At 43.0% G+C, this 19,087-nt stretch overlaps 1 protein-coding gene across 7 annotated transcripts in view; it reads left to right on the top strand.

Annotated features, from left to right (window-relative positions):
* The window catches only part of st3gal3b (ST3 beta-galactoside alpha-2,3-sialyltransferase 3b), a 44,656-nt gene that overhangs the window by 14,639 nt on the left and 10,930 nt on the right, over positions 1–19,087 (top strand). For 5 of the 7 annotated variants that reach the window (XM_030114523.1, XM_030114522.1, XM_030114520.1 and 2 more), the window contains exons 3-10: positions 487–549; positions 1,047–1,088; positions 2,279–2,321; positions 4,177–4,269; positions 7,743–7,837; positions 12,229–12,292; positions 12,384–12,479; positions 13,737–13,923. In XM_030114523.1, the coding sequence (XP_029970383.1) occupies positions 487–549; positions 1,047–1,088; positions 2,279–2,321; positions 4,177–4,269; positions 7,743–7,837; positions 12,229–12,292; positions 12,384–12,479; positions 13,737–13,923 (683 nt within the window). The remainder of the gene's footprint in view (positions 1–486; positions 550–1,046; positions 1,089–2,278; positions 2,322–4,176; positions 4,270–7,742; positions 7,838–12,228; positions 12,293–12,383; positions 12,480–13,736; positions 13,924–19,087) is intronic. The other 2 variants (XM_030114525.1, XM_030114526.1) reach the window with 2 other exon arrangements.

Raw genomic sequence — 19,087 nt, forward strand, 5'->3', positions numbered from 1 at the left:
TGAGTCGAGGATAACCTTATTGAAGCGGGTTGTAACGATTCATCAGGCATCCGGCATCCGATTCATCAGGCATCCGACACTAAAAGTATGTTAAAAGTATAACCGTCATATTTTTAAGCTGCAGTTTACCGTCAGTAGTTTTAGTGCAAGATTTGAAAAGTGAAATAAGATTACATTACATTGTGCCAAAGTCTTTATTCCTTGAAGCTCTGAGGTGTGAGCTGCGCTTTTATCGCTGTTTGCTGCTGCTGCTGTTTGCAGACACACGTTGCAGGACGGTGCATAAAGCTATAGTTTTGGTATCTGTGTCCGCCTCTCGTTTATGTGCATCTGTTTCCATGTTCAGTCGGTGTCTGTGCGTTACTGAAGCCGATGTTTTACAAAATTATACCCTTCGCACTTGAGTGGTGGTTAATAGTTGCTCCACAACTCTGCACTGACACCCCTGATCTTACTTCAGTGTGTTTAACCCCCTTTTGTTTACAGAGAGTGATGCAGAAGAGACAACCGTAGCCCTGACTAAAGGTGCTGAAGTGAAAGGAATTCCAGGTAGAGGCTCCGGCACTCTGCCCGTTCTGGGTGACTTTTGTGAAGCGGGAGTTTGTAGATTGGGTTCTCGCGATTTTGTTTTGTTTTCTTCCCCTCATGGAATAAAAAAACCCCTGCTAACTCAAGATTGAGAGCTTTTCATATTGACTGTTCGACTGACTCGTCATTTACCCACCATTTTTTTTGTTTGGTCACTGGAGATGTTTGCGATTATTTGCCTATTAAGTTTTCATGGGTACCTCTGTCATAATAATCACACAATGATGGCTTCTTGCAGTTAATTTTCCACTTCATTGGGCTTCCTGTCTTTGAATAAAGATTGACAATTAGAATTCAGCCAACTGGGATTAAAGCCAACTAACCTTATCCTTCCCCCCTCCTCCTCCTCCTCACTCGCTAATATTTGTAATTCGCACTTGACTTTATTTTCAAGTCCGTAACAGTCTGTCACGACAGACTGACCACGCTCGGAGCTAACTGACCCTTTTGTTTTTCAGAGATGGAAACGGACATCACCGCGGGACGAATAGTAGGCTCAGGTACATCAGCAGCCCCATCAGCCAAACCCTTGCCCATCCTTGTCCCTCCTCCATTTGAGAGACGATCACAGAGCTGTTTAAAACCCTGAAGCATTCCAGTTGCTTCGTTCGGATGGGGAAGCAGACAGCATACAAAAAAAGCCCGTCAGCTTTTTTGTATTTCACCCTCTTTCAGATTAAAAAAAAAAAAAAAAAAGTATTGTAACTTTTCATCTGCTCAGTCATCATTCATAGTGTTGTGCAACACTGCCCTCTGTTGTCATGGCTTGGTAACACACGGCAGTGTTCAGGGGTTTTGCTGTATTTTACTGTCATTCCTGTAAGATGAACATTTTTCCGGCGGGTACCAACCTGCAACTTTAATTTCTCCGAAGCTTCTTTCACTTTGGCCCTTTGGCTGCTTTACGCTTATGCTCAATGAGAAGTTAATGTACACACACGCACGCACGCACACACTCGCACTGACTCATCCTGGCTGCTGAAGCAAAGTTCATCCTCCTAGGGCAGTGCTTGGATTCCTCCCTAACCAGTTGTCACACATTCCCATTGTCCTTTTCTTTATCTTTATTCTCCAGCTTCTCTGTGAAGACGAGATCCGCATCTACAGGAGTAATACCACAATATTCCTACTTTTAACTAATGCCTGTCTTAAACCTAGTCTGCTGTCATGCTAATGTAATTTTGCAGAACTTAATTAATATAGTCTTTCTGAAGAGCCTGTTAGCGTTTGTGAATCTGCAGTAGAATCTCTGAAGGACATATTTTTCACAATAAAGTTTTCATTTCACCTTCAACTTTTTCCTTGTTTTCTGTGCTTCTCTGTCTTCTACCTCGGCGCTTCACCAGGCACCTATCGACTGTCCCTCCGATTGTCCATAGGTGGTCTCTAACTTATTTTCTAACTTTATTTTAAACTCAACAGATTGTTTTGGCTGGCTTCTCCTTAACCTTGCTTTGTGTCACAAAACCTTTATCCTGATGCTTTTAATTTCACATTTGCCATATTGTTTTCCCTGTGCGAACCACACAGGTCGTTCACAACTACAGCTGCTGAGCTGCTAGTTGAAACACTGTAGGCTGGATACATGTGTGTGGTCGCCACCTAAGGTGCCATGCTTTTTCTTCACGCACTTTGTGGACTTATGTTTTAATGGGTCGTTTCCACTTCTGCTTCTCTCTTTATTTTCCAGTGTATGATAAGCAGGGCTTTCTTCTGCAGCTCGACACAAAACTGTGAGTATAACTCGTCTTCTACCAAGAAAACGATTAATGTCACATTCAGTGATTCTGCATCGTGTTCGGAGTTTAATATTCCTAGTTTAATACTGTTGTCCTGTCATACTCTATCCCTTTAGATATGATTTACATCAGCTTTCACAAAGTTCAATTCAGTTTATTTGTGTTGCACCATTTATAACGGCTGTCTTGTGGCACTTTTACAAGAAATAAACAATCCCACTTTTGCAAATATATAGGTGACAGTGAAGAGGAAGAAAACTGCAGAAACCTTGTGTACAGGTTGCAGTTGGGCGATGTAAGGAGGAAAAACTAAGACATATTGAGCAAAAACAGTCAATATCAGCCAACAAACTAACTGCAGAGACGATGGAGGGAGAAAGTATTCCCAGTTCCACAGTCAGTGATCCTGCAGGAAAGTGAAAAGAGCACAGACCGCTGGGGGAATGTACATAATGTTAGTGGCATGCAATGGAGAGGGGAGTTTATGGAGAGTGAGGGAAAAAAGAGAAATGCAACGTTCAAGTTGCAGTAAAGAAGTAGAAGGTGTCCCTGCAGTCTAATCTATTGGCATCTTAAATAGGAAATGGACCAGGGTGATGTGAGTCGGTTCCAACCACTAGCTTTATCAAACAGAAATGTCGCACAACTGAGGCTGATCCTGTTATACAGAAGAGAACTCTAATAGGCGAAAGCTCTGCCTCCTGTTCTACTGTTAGAAGCCTCTAATAAAACAGTCACCCTGGTTGCTGTTGATCAATGGAAAACAGCCACATCTAAAAATGTTAACATTTAATCTAACGTGATGGTTTAAAAATAAACTGAAACACTCAAACACAAACACACATACACCAATACGACCGATGGTTTGAGTGATGATTTTAGAAATGTGTGTAAATGAAACATTTTCTGTTTATTCTACAGTAACTGTGGTTTGTCAGTGAGGCATGTTGCCATAAATCTTGTCCACAGCTGTTATTGTGTATAATTACCCGAATTGGTTTGACGCTTTTCCACTCAACTGCCGTAGTAAGGCCCTTTCCATGCCTCCGCATTACCATGCAGTCAATAGTCATGTTGCCGTCACCACCCCGGCTTTCACTGCGTGTGTGTGGTGTGTCTGTTCACATACTGCAAGCACTGCGTCAGCACATGCTTCTAGGTGGATTTCACATGGGTTCAGTTTATGCAGTCAAGCTTCTTGCTGTATGTCTTCAGTGCCATTAGTTACACCATTAGAGCCCAAACATACCGTCTTGCAATTCATTTTAAAGCAAAGTCATTAGTTTAGTAACTTGGGTCATTTATAACTGTTTCTCGTTTGACAGATGGAAAAATGATTTGTTAGGTTTCCACCAAATCACCATTTGGAGAGCAGCTAAGTCCAGGCCACAGGCGCATACATTAAAGTACTGAGATGTATATTATCTTAGAAGAGCTTTACGTTAGACGCAGACAGGCCGCAGTCAGGCTGCTTCTCCTACCAACTGAGATCTCGGACCTCACATATAGCGTGAAGACCTGGCCCCTTCTCTCCCTTTTCCATGTTTATTTGAAGTGGAATCACACCATACATCAGGTTATTAATGACTGTGGTAGTAATTGGGAGGCTGGAGCTTCAGCGCTGCCAGTGTGATTATTTAAACAAGGCCTCTCTGCTTTGTCTTGCTGCTCACAGGTGATGTGCTGACTTGTTGCTGAGTTCTGCAACTTCTTAAGCAATTTGCAGTCGCCATGTCTCAAGTGATTGTTTGACAAGCTCGGTTTTTAATGCTTTGAATGTGTCACGATGTTAGAGAATCACTTATCGCGCTGTGCCTGATGGATGTCTTCCTCTATTTGAATTGCACAGACCACTGGAGTTGGCGTACAAGTATGGCAACCTCAGCGAAGGAGTGTGCAAGCCAGGATATGCAGCAGCTAAGATGACCACCATCTATCCCAAGTAAGAGGAGCCGTTCTGTCAAAAATCAGATTCATGCTTCCCTATAGGTGTGTCGATGCACGCCAACTCCTTTCAGACTGAACGCCTCACAAACACTTCACTAACGCCGCCAATGATGCACCATGTGTTTTTTGTTTTTTTTACCCCCCTCTTCTGTCTCATTGCACCTTCGTCTGCAGTATAATTTACATGAGCTCATCACCGCAGTGTGTTCATGTTTGCCTGTGAGAAGATTTGAAGTTTGGATTCCTAAGAGATTCGATTCAATTAGGACCATTGATGTAAACATCAGAAGCTTCGCAAACAAATTCAATTGCGTGCCGGTCGTTGAAGTGGTGTTACTCAAGCATACCAGGATGCATGATGTCAGCCGTCGAGCCGACTGCGCCTCGAGGGGTTTGAGGCTAAAACAGAAAAGCCTCCACATTCCTATCCAGTCTTCCCCAGCCTCACTCATGCTTCTGTCATCTTTTCTGTCACAAAAACTCAACTGTGTCCCTGTGATCCTCGAGCGGCACAAAAGCGCCTCTGTCCCCGCTGTCATATCACAGAGCCTCAGAGGCTTTCTCTCCGGGCCACACCACCAGCTTCCTGTTTGACTCACTGTGGGCTTCCTGTTGCTCAGCCCACACAGTCCTCCGCGGTTCTCTTTATGTCATTTGCTCGTTTGATAATCCTCCGGCCTTCTATTTGCTGCCCATCTCCACTTGATCTATGAGGCATTGTCCTATTAGCGTTCTTGAAGCTCAGCGAAGGCAATTTTCTGCATTGCTGAACAATGGCTAGTGGCACTTCACTGAGCTCTTGACCCAGTTATGGAACAGTTTTGCCAACTGGATTTTCCAACATTAGACTTCGAACTTATTTTCTCAATTGCCTGAAACTGCACAATAATAAAAGGCATAACACTGCATTCAGATACACTTCAAATTTGCTGAATTACATAATTTAGGGGTTATTTGGTACAAGAACAGCTCCAAGCTGCACCCTTGGCCCCCCTGTTGGCTGTAGAGTGCGTTGTGCTCAAATGGCTTGGAGCAGCACTTTTCTGGAGCTGCCCTCCACCTATAAGAGAGGTTGGTGTTAACAACGTCCTCCCTCGTAATGACTTCCTCTAATCAGCCGCACGTGTCGGATCAAAGTTCTGTGCAACACAGAACACCCCTGGGAGCCCACTGATTACTACCACCTTCAGTCCACTCGCACCCGGGTCAATGAGCACAATTAATGCTGCATGTAGTGTATTCTCGTGTGTGTTTGTATACAGGAGTGTGAACGTATGGTTGAATGTACACAGTCGTGTACGCCGCTTTGTGATTGATTGTGTTCACTATGGAAGGTAGACAAGCAGTTAATTTTTTTTTTTTTTTTTTTGCCTGACTTCATTGCTGCCTGCTGCATATGTCAAACAGTGAAAGAATGAACAGCTGGAATATTGTTGGTAACATTTTTCCCTAAATAGGTGTATCCTGCAGTTCAGCTCTTGGAGTAAGGCTACTTAACCTCGAGCACTGCGGTCTCTCGGCTCCCCTTCTAATCATCTCCTGCCTTCATGTTTGTCTTCTGTGAAGCCCGTTGCCCTGCAGAATCCAATTTATTTTACGCGACTCCCCTCCCCTCTGTCTTACCCAAAACTGTTTGTATTGGAGCCCTAAATCAAGTGTTGTCAGTGAACTTGAAGTGGTGCTTGCTTATGAAAATATTGCCAGTGAAGGATGGACCCAGCAAAGGAAATGAGCACAATGCATCCCTGCCTGCTTGGATGTCGCAGGGAACCCTGGCTTTTATTTAACAACGAGCAGCCTCCCTGCCTCTCTGCCCTGTCAGGATGTCAGTGACTGACTGTCGGTCAAGGCTCGGTGACTTGTAATGGTCCCGCGTTATTTATGGCGCCGCATGGCCCCAAAAGTCTGTAGTTTAACGAATTCCCATTTGTTTTGGCCGGACAGAAGTCTCTAAGCGTGTGTGTGTGTGTGTGTGAGTGTGTGTGTGCTCCTGTCAGGTATCATGAGGAGGGGAGAAAAGTCATTCACACCATCTTGGGCCAAGTCTCCCTCTATCGGCATGCGTTAAAGCTGGGGGGGAAAACAAGGGCATCAGAGACCGATTATGGTACTTCAGAAAGACTGAAGCTAACCGGAAGATCTCTCAACAATGTCGGCCATGTTTGGTCATCGTGGCTCGCCGAGCTTCATATTTCCTGCGGACGCATGGCGGTGTTACAGTTACGGGCTTCCCAGGATTCCTGCCGAGAAGCGGGTGGAGGCAGCCGTGCTCCTGATCTCCCAGTTTAAAACGCCTCCGCCGGTTAGCGGTGGTCTGCTGGCCGTGTTCGCCGTAATTTATGTCTGCTGAGAAAGGAGAACGTGTGTATGCGTGCGTTTAACACAACACCAATCATCAGCCCCGCGGGAGGATGCAACAGCTATGTTGTTGGTGGTCTGGTTCTGGCTTAAAGAATAGTTCAGCAGTCCATGTAATGTAATCTCTGTGTCTCTTCAATCATAAATAAAACAATACTCGCCAGCTAAATAGATCTCCTCTGGTCTTCTCTTTGGGTTGGTTCTGATTATTATTCAGATCCGACATGAGAATGTTCACAATGTCTTATACAAGCATATCCATAGAGTTTCATGCATGTAAACATTAAAACAAAGAGTAGCTATCTTCTTGTCGCCCGCATCCCTCTCGCTTGACAGCAGGTCATAAAAACACTCATCTATCCTGCAGCCAGACTTGCAGAAGTGGCACATAGCCCAGCATTCGGGTCACAGGCATGACTTAGAGGAAATGGAGTCTTTTGATTTTTGGAGCTGCTATTAATCAAAGGAGGACACACACTTACTTATATAGACACACAGGAAAAGGAAGAGATGATACTGGAAGTAGCAGTTCACAGCGAATTAAAAAAAAAAAAAACTGGTTACAGGCGTTTGCTTACAATATCGAGCTCTTATTCAAATTTAACCGGCGCTCCACGAGAGTAGTTTGAACATGTAGAAACTCAGGAACGCCTTCTTCCTCTCTAATTCAGCTTCGTGAAAACAATCTTATTAAAGCTCATTTGAAATGTATTTTGGCACAATTATATCGTCACAGCAGGTTCTTCAACACTGCCTGTCAGTTGTAATTCAGGCCCGGGACGACAAGTTCTCCTGATGGGGCTGGCACCGAAGCTGCCTCCAGCTTCTGGTTTGTGTGTGTGTGTGTGCATGCATTCCTTGTTTTGGGCGGCTTTGACTGGGTGCCCGAGGGGGACTTGTTATTCACTCAAGTGGACTGTTTAACAATAATATCAATTATCACCTGTTTATTGTGTAAAATTTTCCCAGAGTAGTAATAATACTTGACCAGGTGTAGCAGAGAGTGTGTGACGCTGCCGAGAAAAAAATCAAAAATAGAACAGTTCTTCACATAAGCAGCCATGATGTTTCTGTAAATTTAACTTCCTTTTCTCTCTCTTATTTGTTCAGGTTCATGAAACCAGCGCCCATGTTTCTTGATCGGAACTTCAAACAGCTCGGGAAAGTCAGCAATTACTTACCTCCATTTGGCTTCAAAACACAAGGTAAGAATTCTCATCACTGCTGTGTGTGTGTGTGTGTGTGTGTGTGTGACATTGATCTATTGGAGAAAAAAGAGAATTTAAGTCAAAATTCATTCCTGATTACCTGATTGTCTGCTCTTTTTACATTTCTAGTATTGCTACCTGTTCTTAGACGCTTGCTTCATAAATGTGTTTTCTCTTTCAACTCGTCGTTGCCATCGCGCAGTTTTGTGGTGAACATTTTTCTTTAAGGTATAGTTGAGAATAAGGTTAGCCCGAAGAACCTCTGGAGAAAATTTTGGTGGCCGGTTATTAAAAGCTTGAGCTACTGTTTTTTTTGTTGACCATTTAATTGCGCTTACACATGTCAGCATGTCTGTGTGTCATTTTGTGAAATTGCCCTACAACAAGCGCCAATAACCAGAAGAAAAGAGAGCACACATTTTAACAAAGCCTGGCTGCTACCTCTTTTCAGAGCTTTGGGCGGGTGCGGAGTCGGGTGTGTTGTGTAAAGGAGATCTTGCCGTGTCCCTCTCTTCTCACTACAATCACTTGAAAGTCGGCTGAAATCCGATCCGGCCGTTTCTCCTTCCCCGCAGCGTGAATGTGGAATAAGATGCAGTGTGGCAGGTTGTTCGCCGATACATGATCCTGCAAGCGGCTGGTGTCGATAGAAGCAGACAAACCTTGCATGTTTCATGATTAACTGCTTTGCCTCCATTGGTCCACAGATGGCTCCTCGTGTTGCAGGTCAACAGGATATCAGATTTTTTGACAGTCTGCAGACCAAAAGAATGGAGGGAGTAGTTTCTAAATATGAATAAAAGCTTGTAATTTCCACATTGAGCAGTTGTTTTTTTGGTACTTCTACTATTGTTACAAGGCTTATGTTTTTGGCAGAATGCTGTTTTTTAGGCTTGCTGTTTGCATGTCAGTGTCAGATAGGTGACTCCCACATTCTGCTTTTCTTCACCTTTACTTGTAGCTGAATTTCAAAGCTCAGCAACTGATAGTGCAAGCAGCGAGTGCGTCCGTGTTTGTCAGAAGAAACCATCAGTTATTTCTTTTAATGTGTTTTTATCTTGAATGAGTCACATTGGGCTGTCATTGTTTGTTGACTTCGGTGTGAGTTCCAGTTAAGATCGAGTTTCTAATTGAGAAAACATCGTGGTGATGAGTGTCCTCCTCCTTCTTGTGTGGCTTTGGAGGTTTTTCCACTTGTCAAGCACAACTGAAACAATGTTATTCCATTCAAAACATGTAATCATGTTTCACTTTGTCTGCATATACAATTGAAAGTCACCAATCTTCAGAAAAATACTCCCACATGTTTTCATTTCACACTAAAAGAACTAATTTTTACTCATTAATGCTAAAGGCTCACGGGTTACAACTGATTTATCGTAAGAACCTCTGTGAAATGTTTTTAATGCTCATATTATAAATATCTTTGTAGGTTGAACTCTTATCCTTGGATGAGGGAACGTGATGTCTGCCAGCACTCTAACAGTAGTGCGTCCAAACACACTGCTTGTACTTGTTCTTGGATCTTAACACACTCCAGCACTTCAGATATCCCAGCGTGTACACAGCACCATGGGAACTGGAGAGATAACAGCAATCTGCCTTCATTGACATGCTCTGTCACATATTTTCCAATACTTATGAGCAGAAGGCAGCGTTAATGTTACCTTTGTGCTTTGGCAAGATCTCTGCTGTCACTTTAACACACAGACACACACACACCCCACACACACACACACACACACACACACACACACGATCAGAGTGGATATCAAGCGAGCACTCCCTGTGTGAGTGTTACACCTGGTTTCTGTTTTCTCTGTGGACTGTGATGGCTGTGGGGTTCCCTTTTAGTGGTACTCATGTGGAGAGATGATACGTGTGGATCTTGAATAGAAAGCCACAAAGGATTCCAAATTGAGAACACGGAGTGACGGCGGTGGAAGTTTTATTTTTACTTTTCACTTTGCCAAGACATATCTTCCCCACATATCAGCGTGACCTGAGAACGGTTAAGCAACGCTGATGTTGTTTTGAAGACCAGATCAAAACACGGACCATATTTGAAATGCTTAAGGGCTTTCAGTTTAAAACCACGGCTTTCATTCGGCTGACCGGTGTTGCAGTTCGGTCTTTCATTCGATGTCAGACATCTGCATTTCTTTTATGGGGCTCCAGTCTCCAGCCAGAACTTTTACTGCTCAACAAACTGTTTGTCTTCTTTCTTCTTATGTATTTTATTATTTCTTTTACATTTATGTATTGTAATCCAAATATTTTGGAGGTTAACATAGTCTGGCAAATCCTTTCGTTGAATCTCCTTAAATGCAGAGTTTTTTGGATATATTTAATGTCTTTAATGTCCTGAAGTTTTTCCCTTCATCAAAGTCAAATGGAAGAAATATGTTGCAAAGTGATGAACTGCGTTGTTTTCTCCGAGCGTTGAAATGACTTGTATTTAACATCGTAACGATCGCTGGACTGATGTAGTTCTGTTTCCGTCTCGGCCACAGAGAAATTAACGTTCTTGTTAATGTAGTTCAATGCGATCACAGCGGCACTGAGCATTTCTGCTCTATATCACTCTACGCACTTTCACAAACAGATGAATGGTAACGCTCTACAACCAGGTGCTGTTTTCATTCCAGGCGTGCCCGCCCGATAAACTACTGTGTAATTTTACGCATAGTTCAGAGGACACATGACTCAGCCAGGAAGAAATGGTGAAACGATGCCAAAGCTTTCGTCATATCGAAGTCTGGCTTCAAATCTAAATGTTGGATACATCCGTCATCATCATATTGTCGGCAATTGTAAATTGTTTATTAATCATTGTCTCTTCATGTAAAGTCAAAAGCCTGTTGAAGGAATACCGTCGTACCGCGTTTTCTTATTGTACGAGACGTGTTATTGTTTAGACTGCTCTCTTCCCAACAGTGAGTCTTTGTCGATGTGTCATCAAATGTTTCCGTCGTGTTTCCCAGGAAAGATTTTTGGCATTTCAAGAGTTCCTCGCGGACGAATGTCTGAACCTACAGCCATCCGTCATCGGCTCTGCCACGAGACATACTTTGCTGAAATGTTTACCTCGGGTACTTATAACAATTAGCGTCCATGTCATCCTGAAGACGAGCGCTCTGCCCATTGTGATTTTTCACTCCCGGCCCGGTTGGAGCCAGGTGTGGTCCTCTGTGTTTATGCCGCTCGGGGTGATGCTTGACGCCAGACATCGACACCACATCCAAACAGTGGGTGGCGGCTGGACTCGCCTCTCCCCGGCAGGTTAATCATTAGGATCGTTAGCCAGTGCGAATGGGCTCTAATACGTCTCCCGAACCGCTCTGACACCCAGTCTAAACTCTCCTTCTCAGGAGCCCTTCGCTCTCACTTTTTGCCGTTGCTTTTGACCCTTCTTTGTAGACAATGAGCTGCATGTGAGCGTGCTGTCGTGGAGGGTGATGAAATTGCCTGACGTTTTTTAACAGTGTGCTGCAGGCTGACTGTCCGATTCGGTGCTAATAAAGGAAATTTACTTACATTTTGGCAGTACATCAATAATATGAGTGGATCAAATATAGTTGCAGTTGTGATCAAAGCTGGGCAATTATAGAAGATAAATGATCAAAGGTCTTAAAGGTGATCAGTGAGGACACAGATATGTATGAAGCATCTAAAGCTGGACATATCGCTCCTGCAGAATGCACCGGAGAACATGGCAGGAATGCACACTATGGGTAAACATCGCAGTTTTTCACCCCGCGATCAGAAGGGTGCTAAACCACGCAAAGAGACGAGCTCAACATCGCCCACTTCACCAGGAGAATGTGCTTGTTTGAAAACAGCATTCCTCTCTGAGTGCTTTTATGGGAGAGCTACATACACACGCATACCATCCCGAACTCCGTATGTCTGCTTCTCCTGGAGTCAGTCCTCGCCACAGTACAACAGCTTTTTTCTCTCCGCGATTCCATCGCCGCTATTTCTGGAGGTTTGATTGGTCACTCCTTATCTGGAACCGAATAAACGGAGAAAGGCGATCTCGCTCTCCTCCTGTCTTCAGACCACCAAGACTGCCACATCTGTAATGATATGCTCAGATCCTTCACAGCCTGTTCTATCACGGGTTATATTGCCCCATCAGAGATAAAAGCTCGGGCGGACAGACCCGAATGACAGAGCGATATCTTTTTAGGATGAGATAATGGGAAGTTGTTTTAGTATTAAAGAACTGCACACAAGTCGATCAATAACTGTGGAGAATATGCTGCCACTGTATGAATATTTGTAGATCAGCAGTACAAGTCATTGTGACAATTAAGAGTTGATCATCTTAAAAGCTTTTTTTTGTGTGCTTCTCATTGTTGTCATTTGTGTCTTTTCGTCTGCAGAGAGAATAATAGACAGCATTTTAACAATGACAAAGTATTACGGGCTTGGAGAGGAGCTCGACAGGTACTCGCACTACTCACTCTCGTAAAAACAAAGTCCTCCTGTGTGCCTGCCAATTCTCATTTCCAATAACTTTTGGTCCTCCACCTTTCAGTCTCAGCTGTAAAAGATGCATCATCGTGGGAAATGGTGGAATCTTGTCCAACAAGTCTCTGGGCTCCCGGATAGACGACTACGACGTTGTAGTGAGGTAAGCTCCTTCATAGCATGAGATGTACTTTATTGTCCCCGTGGGGAAATTTTTTTTTCTGGACTCCGTGGAGCTGCAGATTATGAAGGTATAAAAACACAAGAGAAAAAAAGACCAACAAGACGTATAAGAGCAACATGCTCCCCATTAAAATATATCCATAAAAAGTATATACATATGTGAAGTATATACACACATCCTAGGAAATGGATATAAATGCTTTGTAAAAGTATTTTGTTGTCAATGATAAATGTATTCATATGTCATATTAGAGACAACAGAGTATTTTTGAAATGTTTTGTCAACATTTTAAGTGCTAAACTACTTTAAAGAGTTGATAGAAAACGTAAATCCAACATCGGCTCCAAATGCTTTAAAATGAGCCTTTCTTCAGATGATGGTGCAGTGTGACTGATTATATTGTCTGAATATGTGCGCTTACTGTTGTGAAGAAGGCTTTTGAATGTCGTTTAGTCAGTTCTTTGCAGTGTGCCGGATTTCAGATTTCACAGTTTGCAAACACGTTTTAAACGTTGACATTTCGAACCCACTTGTCCCCCATATTACCTCAGGTTCTGCAATCCATCTCCTCTGTCTTGCGCAGACATTTTCGACCTCCCCAAAGGTTTTTAATGACCTCCATATATAAGCGAAATTTCAGTGGATGCCACTCAGTGTTTTGGATCATCGTCATGAAATAAAAACCAGCGTCTCTTTTGTGCCTTTTCATACCGATTCTGACATTTCTCTATGGAAACCTCTCCTAATCAAGATGCTTTCATTCCCGTGTGTCCAGTCTGCAAGGTGTTCTTTTCACCAGCTGTCACTCTTGCTGCTCTCCAAACATGCCTTTTGCAAAAAAAAAAAAAAAAAGAAAGAAAAAGAAAAGCTCATGATCACTTCATCTGTCTGCTGCTCCCGTTTCCAGAAAGGCTCTCGCTTAACTGTACGTTGTATTCTTCATATGTTCACCCTGTGTTGGCACAACATACAAACTCCACACTAAAAAGGACCCAAATGTGCTAACCACTGCGCCATCGTTTGAAGAAGGCTTGTTTTTACAATTTATTTGCTGAAGGATTCCATTTATTTGTTTTAACTTTAAAGGTCAACCAAAGGTTATGTACTTAACCTTTTTGCAGACAGTTGTAGTTTATGAAGCGTGAATAGCAAACATTGCCAGATCCTTGGCGTTTGAGTCACAGGCCGTTTTCAGGCCCACATTCTCCTCGGTGACGTCTTCTGTCCGCATGGCAGGTTGAACGAAGCCCCCGTAGCTGGCTACAGCAAAGACGTCGGGACCAAGACCACCTTGAGGATCACCTACCCAGAGGGAGCCATCCAGAAGCCCGACAACTACGAGAAGCACTCGCTCTTCGTTTTCTCGGCTTTCAAACCGCTCGACTTCAAGTGGCTCAGACAGATGGTCTTCAAAGAGAAACTGGTAAGGGAGTCTTCATCGAGCATATTTATCATCGAGTCACATCTTCACATTACTTCCAAACTGAGTGTCATTTTTCTTTCTAAATCAGATCTTGGTGTGCATCATTTGCATTTTCACTAACTTTAGAAAGTTCCCGAAATGGCGAAAGCTGTATTTTTTTCAACAGTTAAGTCATCAGTAAAGGAATCAGTGTTAATATTAGAAAATACACACAACCGTGAGCAACACAGAAGGAGCTGCTGGTCAATGCAGACACATCTGAGTGTGTGTTACCTGAGTCAGTGCAGAACCCGGTTCAGCTGGAGACTCGCTCGCATGCTTCTCATTCATTTCATTTCTTTCATTTTTCTTCCACGCAGACTTTATCCAGCTCCCGAGCGTCGAGAATTTAAATCTCTTTGTGTCTAAACATGTATGAATAGCTGAGTTATGCAGCCTTTTTTTAGCATAACGTAACTGTGAAACACCTCTGATCACATTCTGAACATTCCTCTTGGAGGAAACGTCAGTGAGGTTTAAAGCCAATTTGTACTTCACAGTTAGTTGCACATGTCTTAATGTGGCAAAAGGAACACATTTATGATCGCCACAGTATCTCAACCGTCAGACTGAATGAGAGAATTATCTCAAAGTTATCTTTTTATGTAGTACAGAAGATGCTATTTTTGACGTCCTCTACATCCTTCATTATCATGGTCGCAAAATTTCTCTCATAAGCACTTTCACTGTTGTCCATGTACAGTTTCTTTCATTAAACATTTATTTTGTATCCACTCAGTGGTAGTTATGTATTTTAACATATTTTGTCTTCGTTCTCCAGGGACACGGGTAATGTTTGGCACAAACATGCAAAAAAAGCTGCAGTAAAATATTTGGAATCACAACTGTTTGAGTAGCAAATGTGAAAAATGATCATTGAAAGGCCTGCGTGTATTGGTGCCAGCTCATTCCTCTGGTAGACATGATGGATTCAATGCTGTCCAGAGCAGACGATGAAATTTTACAGGAGTGAGAACCGGTGTGTTCAGGAGCAGTGGTTTTACCAACGCTGACATATTTTCACATGTCCAGGACACAGTTGGCCTTCCTGGGGTAAAAACAACACCTTACCTGAGGAAACTTTAGCAAGAAGGACGTCTACTGCGGTGATTTGCTGAATGAAAAGCAAATTTTTTTGTTATGTTATATAGAAAGTCAGAAATAAATTTCCTTAATTCTTTGGAAAAAGTCACTTTCCTCGCATGATATTTGTAATAGTTTACAAAGTGATTCATTCAGAAGCTTAAACAGTCTTAGAAGCTATCTACATCGTGTGAAGGTGTTGGAAATCTACTAGTTTAATCAATACTTCATAGAGATAGTGTGTTAACACGTTTTAGGTCTTGCCTGCATTATTATAATGAAACCAAACCACGTCTGTCTTGAACTGTAAAAGCAGCAGACTGCTCGCTTGTACTGTCGCTGTAACTTTATTTAATTGTAGATTTGTAATTGTGCCAGAAGTTGAACACTGAGTTAACTCTCCTGCGACTCCAATGCGTTGGATACTTCTGTCTAAACGGGGAAGCACGGGGCTGGGGAGATCTGCTTCGCTTTCCCACACAGCTGTGTGACATTCAGGGACCAGCTGCCAGCTGGAATTTTTACAAGGTGACATTTGTCAAAGTAGTGAGTCGTGAGTGAGAAAGTAGGGATTAAAAAAACAAAAGAAAAAAAAGGGCTGCACAGATATAGAGGGGGATGGAAAGGGCAAAGAATGGCGAGCTGTAACTAAGTAATGGTGTGAATTTGGATTAAAGTACAAGAGGAAGGGATAGATGGAATCGATAAAGTGAAATAGGGTAAAGGGATAATAGCTGGGGAAAAGAAAATGAGCAGCGGTGGAAGGTAAAAGTAAAGTAAAATGGGAGAAAATAGCTTTGCTTGGCTGGCTGATGGCCCCTTCAGCCTTTGATAGGGCCCAGATTTTTCTGGTTGTGTCAGAGGGAGAGGACAGTGGAAATGGCTGCCTGGGATAATTGATCTGGCCCCTGGCGTCCGACTCAGCCCGCTTTGATCTGCTGAAGAAGGAAGAATGTTTCTCATGGGTTAATAATCAGTGAACACACACGCAAAAAAAAAAAAAAAAAATCATCAGTGTCTTCTGGTTTGAGCCTTGACGATAGTGCGGATCAGGAGAATAGACAGATGTGTAAAGACCCCTGCTTGACCTCCAGATAGGTACAATGCATCTGCAGAATTTGATTTATTCTCATATGAATATCGTTTTCGAAGCGTTTACGACTTTTGCATCATTAGAACCTGATTTATAGTGTTTGTGAAATGGTACATAAACTGACATCAGTGGTTAATTTTAAGTCATAAAGCTGGTTTTTGAAACTATGTTAGAGAAAAACCCCAGAACCATTTAGCCTTGCAGTTTCACATCACCACAAAGGAAACGTTGGTCAGTTGCTCAGTTGGCTGTAGCCCGTGTGGCCCAGATGTTTAATCTGCTGCTTTTGCTCATCAGTGTCTGCTATTGTTCCTTTTAACTAGTGTTTTCCAGACGTGCTTATTTGGACTCAGTGTCCTGATTTCTTTTAGCTCCGACACACCTGATTCACATGAGTGTTTCGTCATTAAACGTTGCACAAGCCTGATTTATCACATGTGCTTCATCAAGGAGACAAATTAAACAGACAGGGCTGCAGCCTTCCGGCACCAGGTATCAAGAGCACAGCATTTAAGCCTGTGACTATTTTCGGTCTTTATTAAACACTGTTTGAAATATTTGGGAAATTCCAATTGCATTTAAGTGCAAAACCGTTTTTTCTTCCATTGTGAGGCAGGGACATTTAGCATGCATTTACACATGAGAGGTCGAGTCAGCAGCAGTAATTTAATTTGCTTCAACATACTGAAATAAAGCACTTATGAAAAAAAAAACTGAATAGTTCTTCCTCTGTACTGGAGGGGTCAAACCTATGGCTCGGGGGCTAAAACCGGGCTGCCATAAGGTGTAATCCTGCTCACTGCTTTTGTTAGGTGTACAATTGACAAAGAAAATGTTGGCTTAAATTTTTCAGTGCGTGTGTTTACATGGAACTTTTTCTTCCTCTATAAATCCGAATAAAGCCTAATTCCGCTCTAAAATTCCGCTCTAAAATGACCGTGTAAACGCCTGAAAACTTGATTCAGAATTGAGTTTGAATCCAAAAAGGCCGGTGGCTTTATTCTCCTTTGGAAGCCGAATTATATGCTAATTGGGCGACTTCATTCTGGTTGTTCTGCGCATGCTCCTTCGTGATTTTCTTAAAAATTCCAACTTTTTCAGATTTTATGTAACAATGTTATATTAAATGTGAACTTTTTTTTCTCTTTGCTCCAAAGGAAAACATTTGGATTTGACCAAAAATGATTTTTTTAAAGGTTGCTGTGCGGTCATGTTACTGATCTGGTCCCCTTGAGACAGAACAGTGCTGCATGCGGCCCGTCAAGTAAAATGAGTTTGACACCCCTGACCTACAGCATCCACCTTCCATCCATCTATTCCATCTTCTGAACTGTGTCATCCAGCGTGGGGCTGCAGGAGTGCTGGAGCAAATTCTAGATGACAGTCCATCACAGGAAAAACACAGAGAGACATTTACACCTACAGACAGTTTAGAGTCCACTGATTAAACTCACTTGGATGTTTTATGAGTGTTGAAATGAAATTTCAGTACCTGGAGAAAACCCACACATGTGCAGGTAGACTGAAGATGACTAAAAATGACTGTTCTGTGGCAACAAAATCTGTTTACCTGTAAATTATGTGTCTTAGCAACAACATGAAAGACATTGTTGTCCCTGTTAAGAGACTGTTACCCGGCCTTCATTGTTTCTGACTCACACCCAACAAAGACAAATGCAGTGGAAACATAAACATAAAGAGGTATTTATGAGTGCATGTAAACGTGCCTCCTGTGAAGTCCACAGGGGAAAAAAACATTCCCCAAACAGTGACTCGTAAATATTTTATGTTCTACTGTTTTCACTTATTACCAGACCGAAGCTATTTAAGCCGTCAGGTTGAGTCTAGAAAGCGATGCCCAGCACTGGATGTGCAGCCGGAGTTCCTCGTGCTCCGTTACTCTATTCTTCTTGTGCATCGCGGAGGGAACCTTAATAGGACTCTGGACACTTGTCCTTTGGGAGCTTTTACGTCTGCCGGCCCGGCCGGCGACCTCTTTGTGTAACCTGCACACTTACAGCCAGGAGGGATGCAAAACCTTTTCACTCTCGTGCTGTGGTTATGAAAGCAAGCAGAGTTCTTTTTTTTTTTTTTTCCCCCCTTCCTCTTAAAGGTCAGAGGGTGGTTCACCACTGTCGCACAAAAGACTCCTCCAAGCTCGCGGTCGGCGTACTATCTTGCGATATTGTGGCTTTTTGCTGTCGTGGAAATCTGAGCACAATGCAAATTAGCGAGGCTAATTTCCCAATCTGCTATTAAATGTTTTGTAGACTCCGGCGAGCACGGCTCACTCATAAACTTACGGGAGGAATCCAGATTTGCAAGCTCGTCCTCTTAAACGGTTTCCTCATCCGCAGTATCACAACACCGGAACATCGCCCCTGATCCCTCATCACCGCCGGGCTACATGATTACCGCCCAACTTTGTCACTCTGCTTCAAATTCTGACCCCACAAACGCAGCCGTCTACCTGATTGCTGCTTCATGCGCTGTTTACAAATGTGCTCAAACATGATTTCCCCCATCGTTGCTAATTTTCTTTCTCTGTTGTGTGCAATTTAATTTTGCCCCCGTGCACAGCGCACACGCTCCATGCTTACGCCGCCGCGCTTGTTTGTATATGTTGGACGTATTTTTAAACAGAGCCGGCGCAGGATATACAGCCGGTGGTAAACACGGGGGTTTGAAGGTGCAGTGTCGGTGTTCTGTCCCTGCTGTTTGTTTACAGGAGCATTCTGTGCTCGCCGCAAGGCAGAGATAAATGATGGATGCAGACAATTTCAGGAAGAGAGCACTTGTCCCTTAGAAGAAATACAGCCAGAGGTTTGTTATTCAAATTCATCAAAATGTCACGGAGACAGTTTTTAACAAACATTATGTATTGCGTTGCTGATGCCAGAAATATAGAGAGCAAAAGTGACTAAACCAGCCAGACGACTGTGTTCACAA

Source organism: Salarias fasciatus, chromosome 18 (assembly GCF_902148845.1).
Source record: "Salarias fasciatus chromosome 18, fSalaFa1.1, whole genome shotgun sequence".
In the NCBI taxonomy this organism is placed as follows: Eukaryota; Metazoa; Chordata; class Actinopteri; order Blenniiformes; family Blenniidae; genus Salarias; species Salarias fasciatus.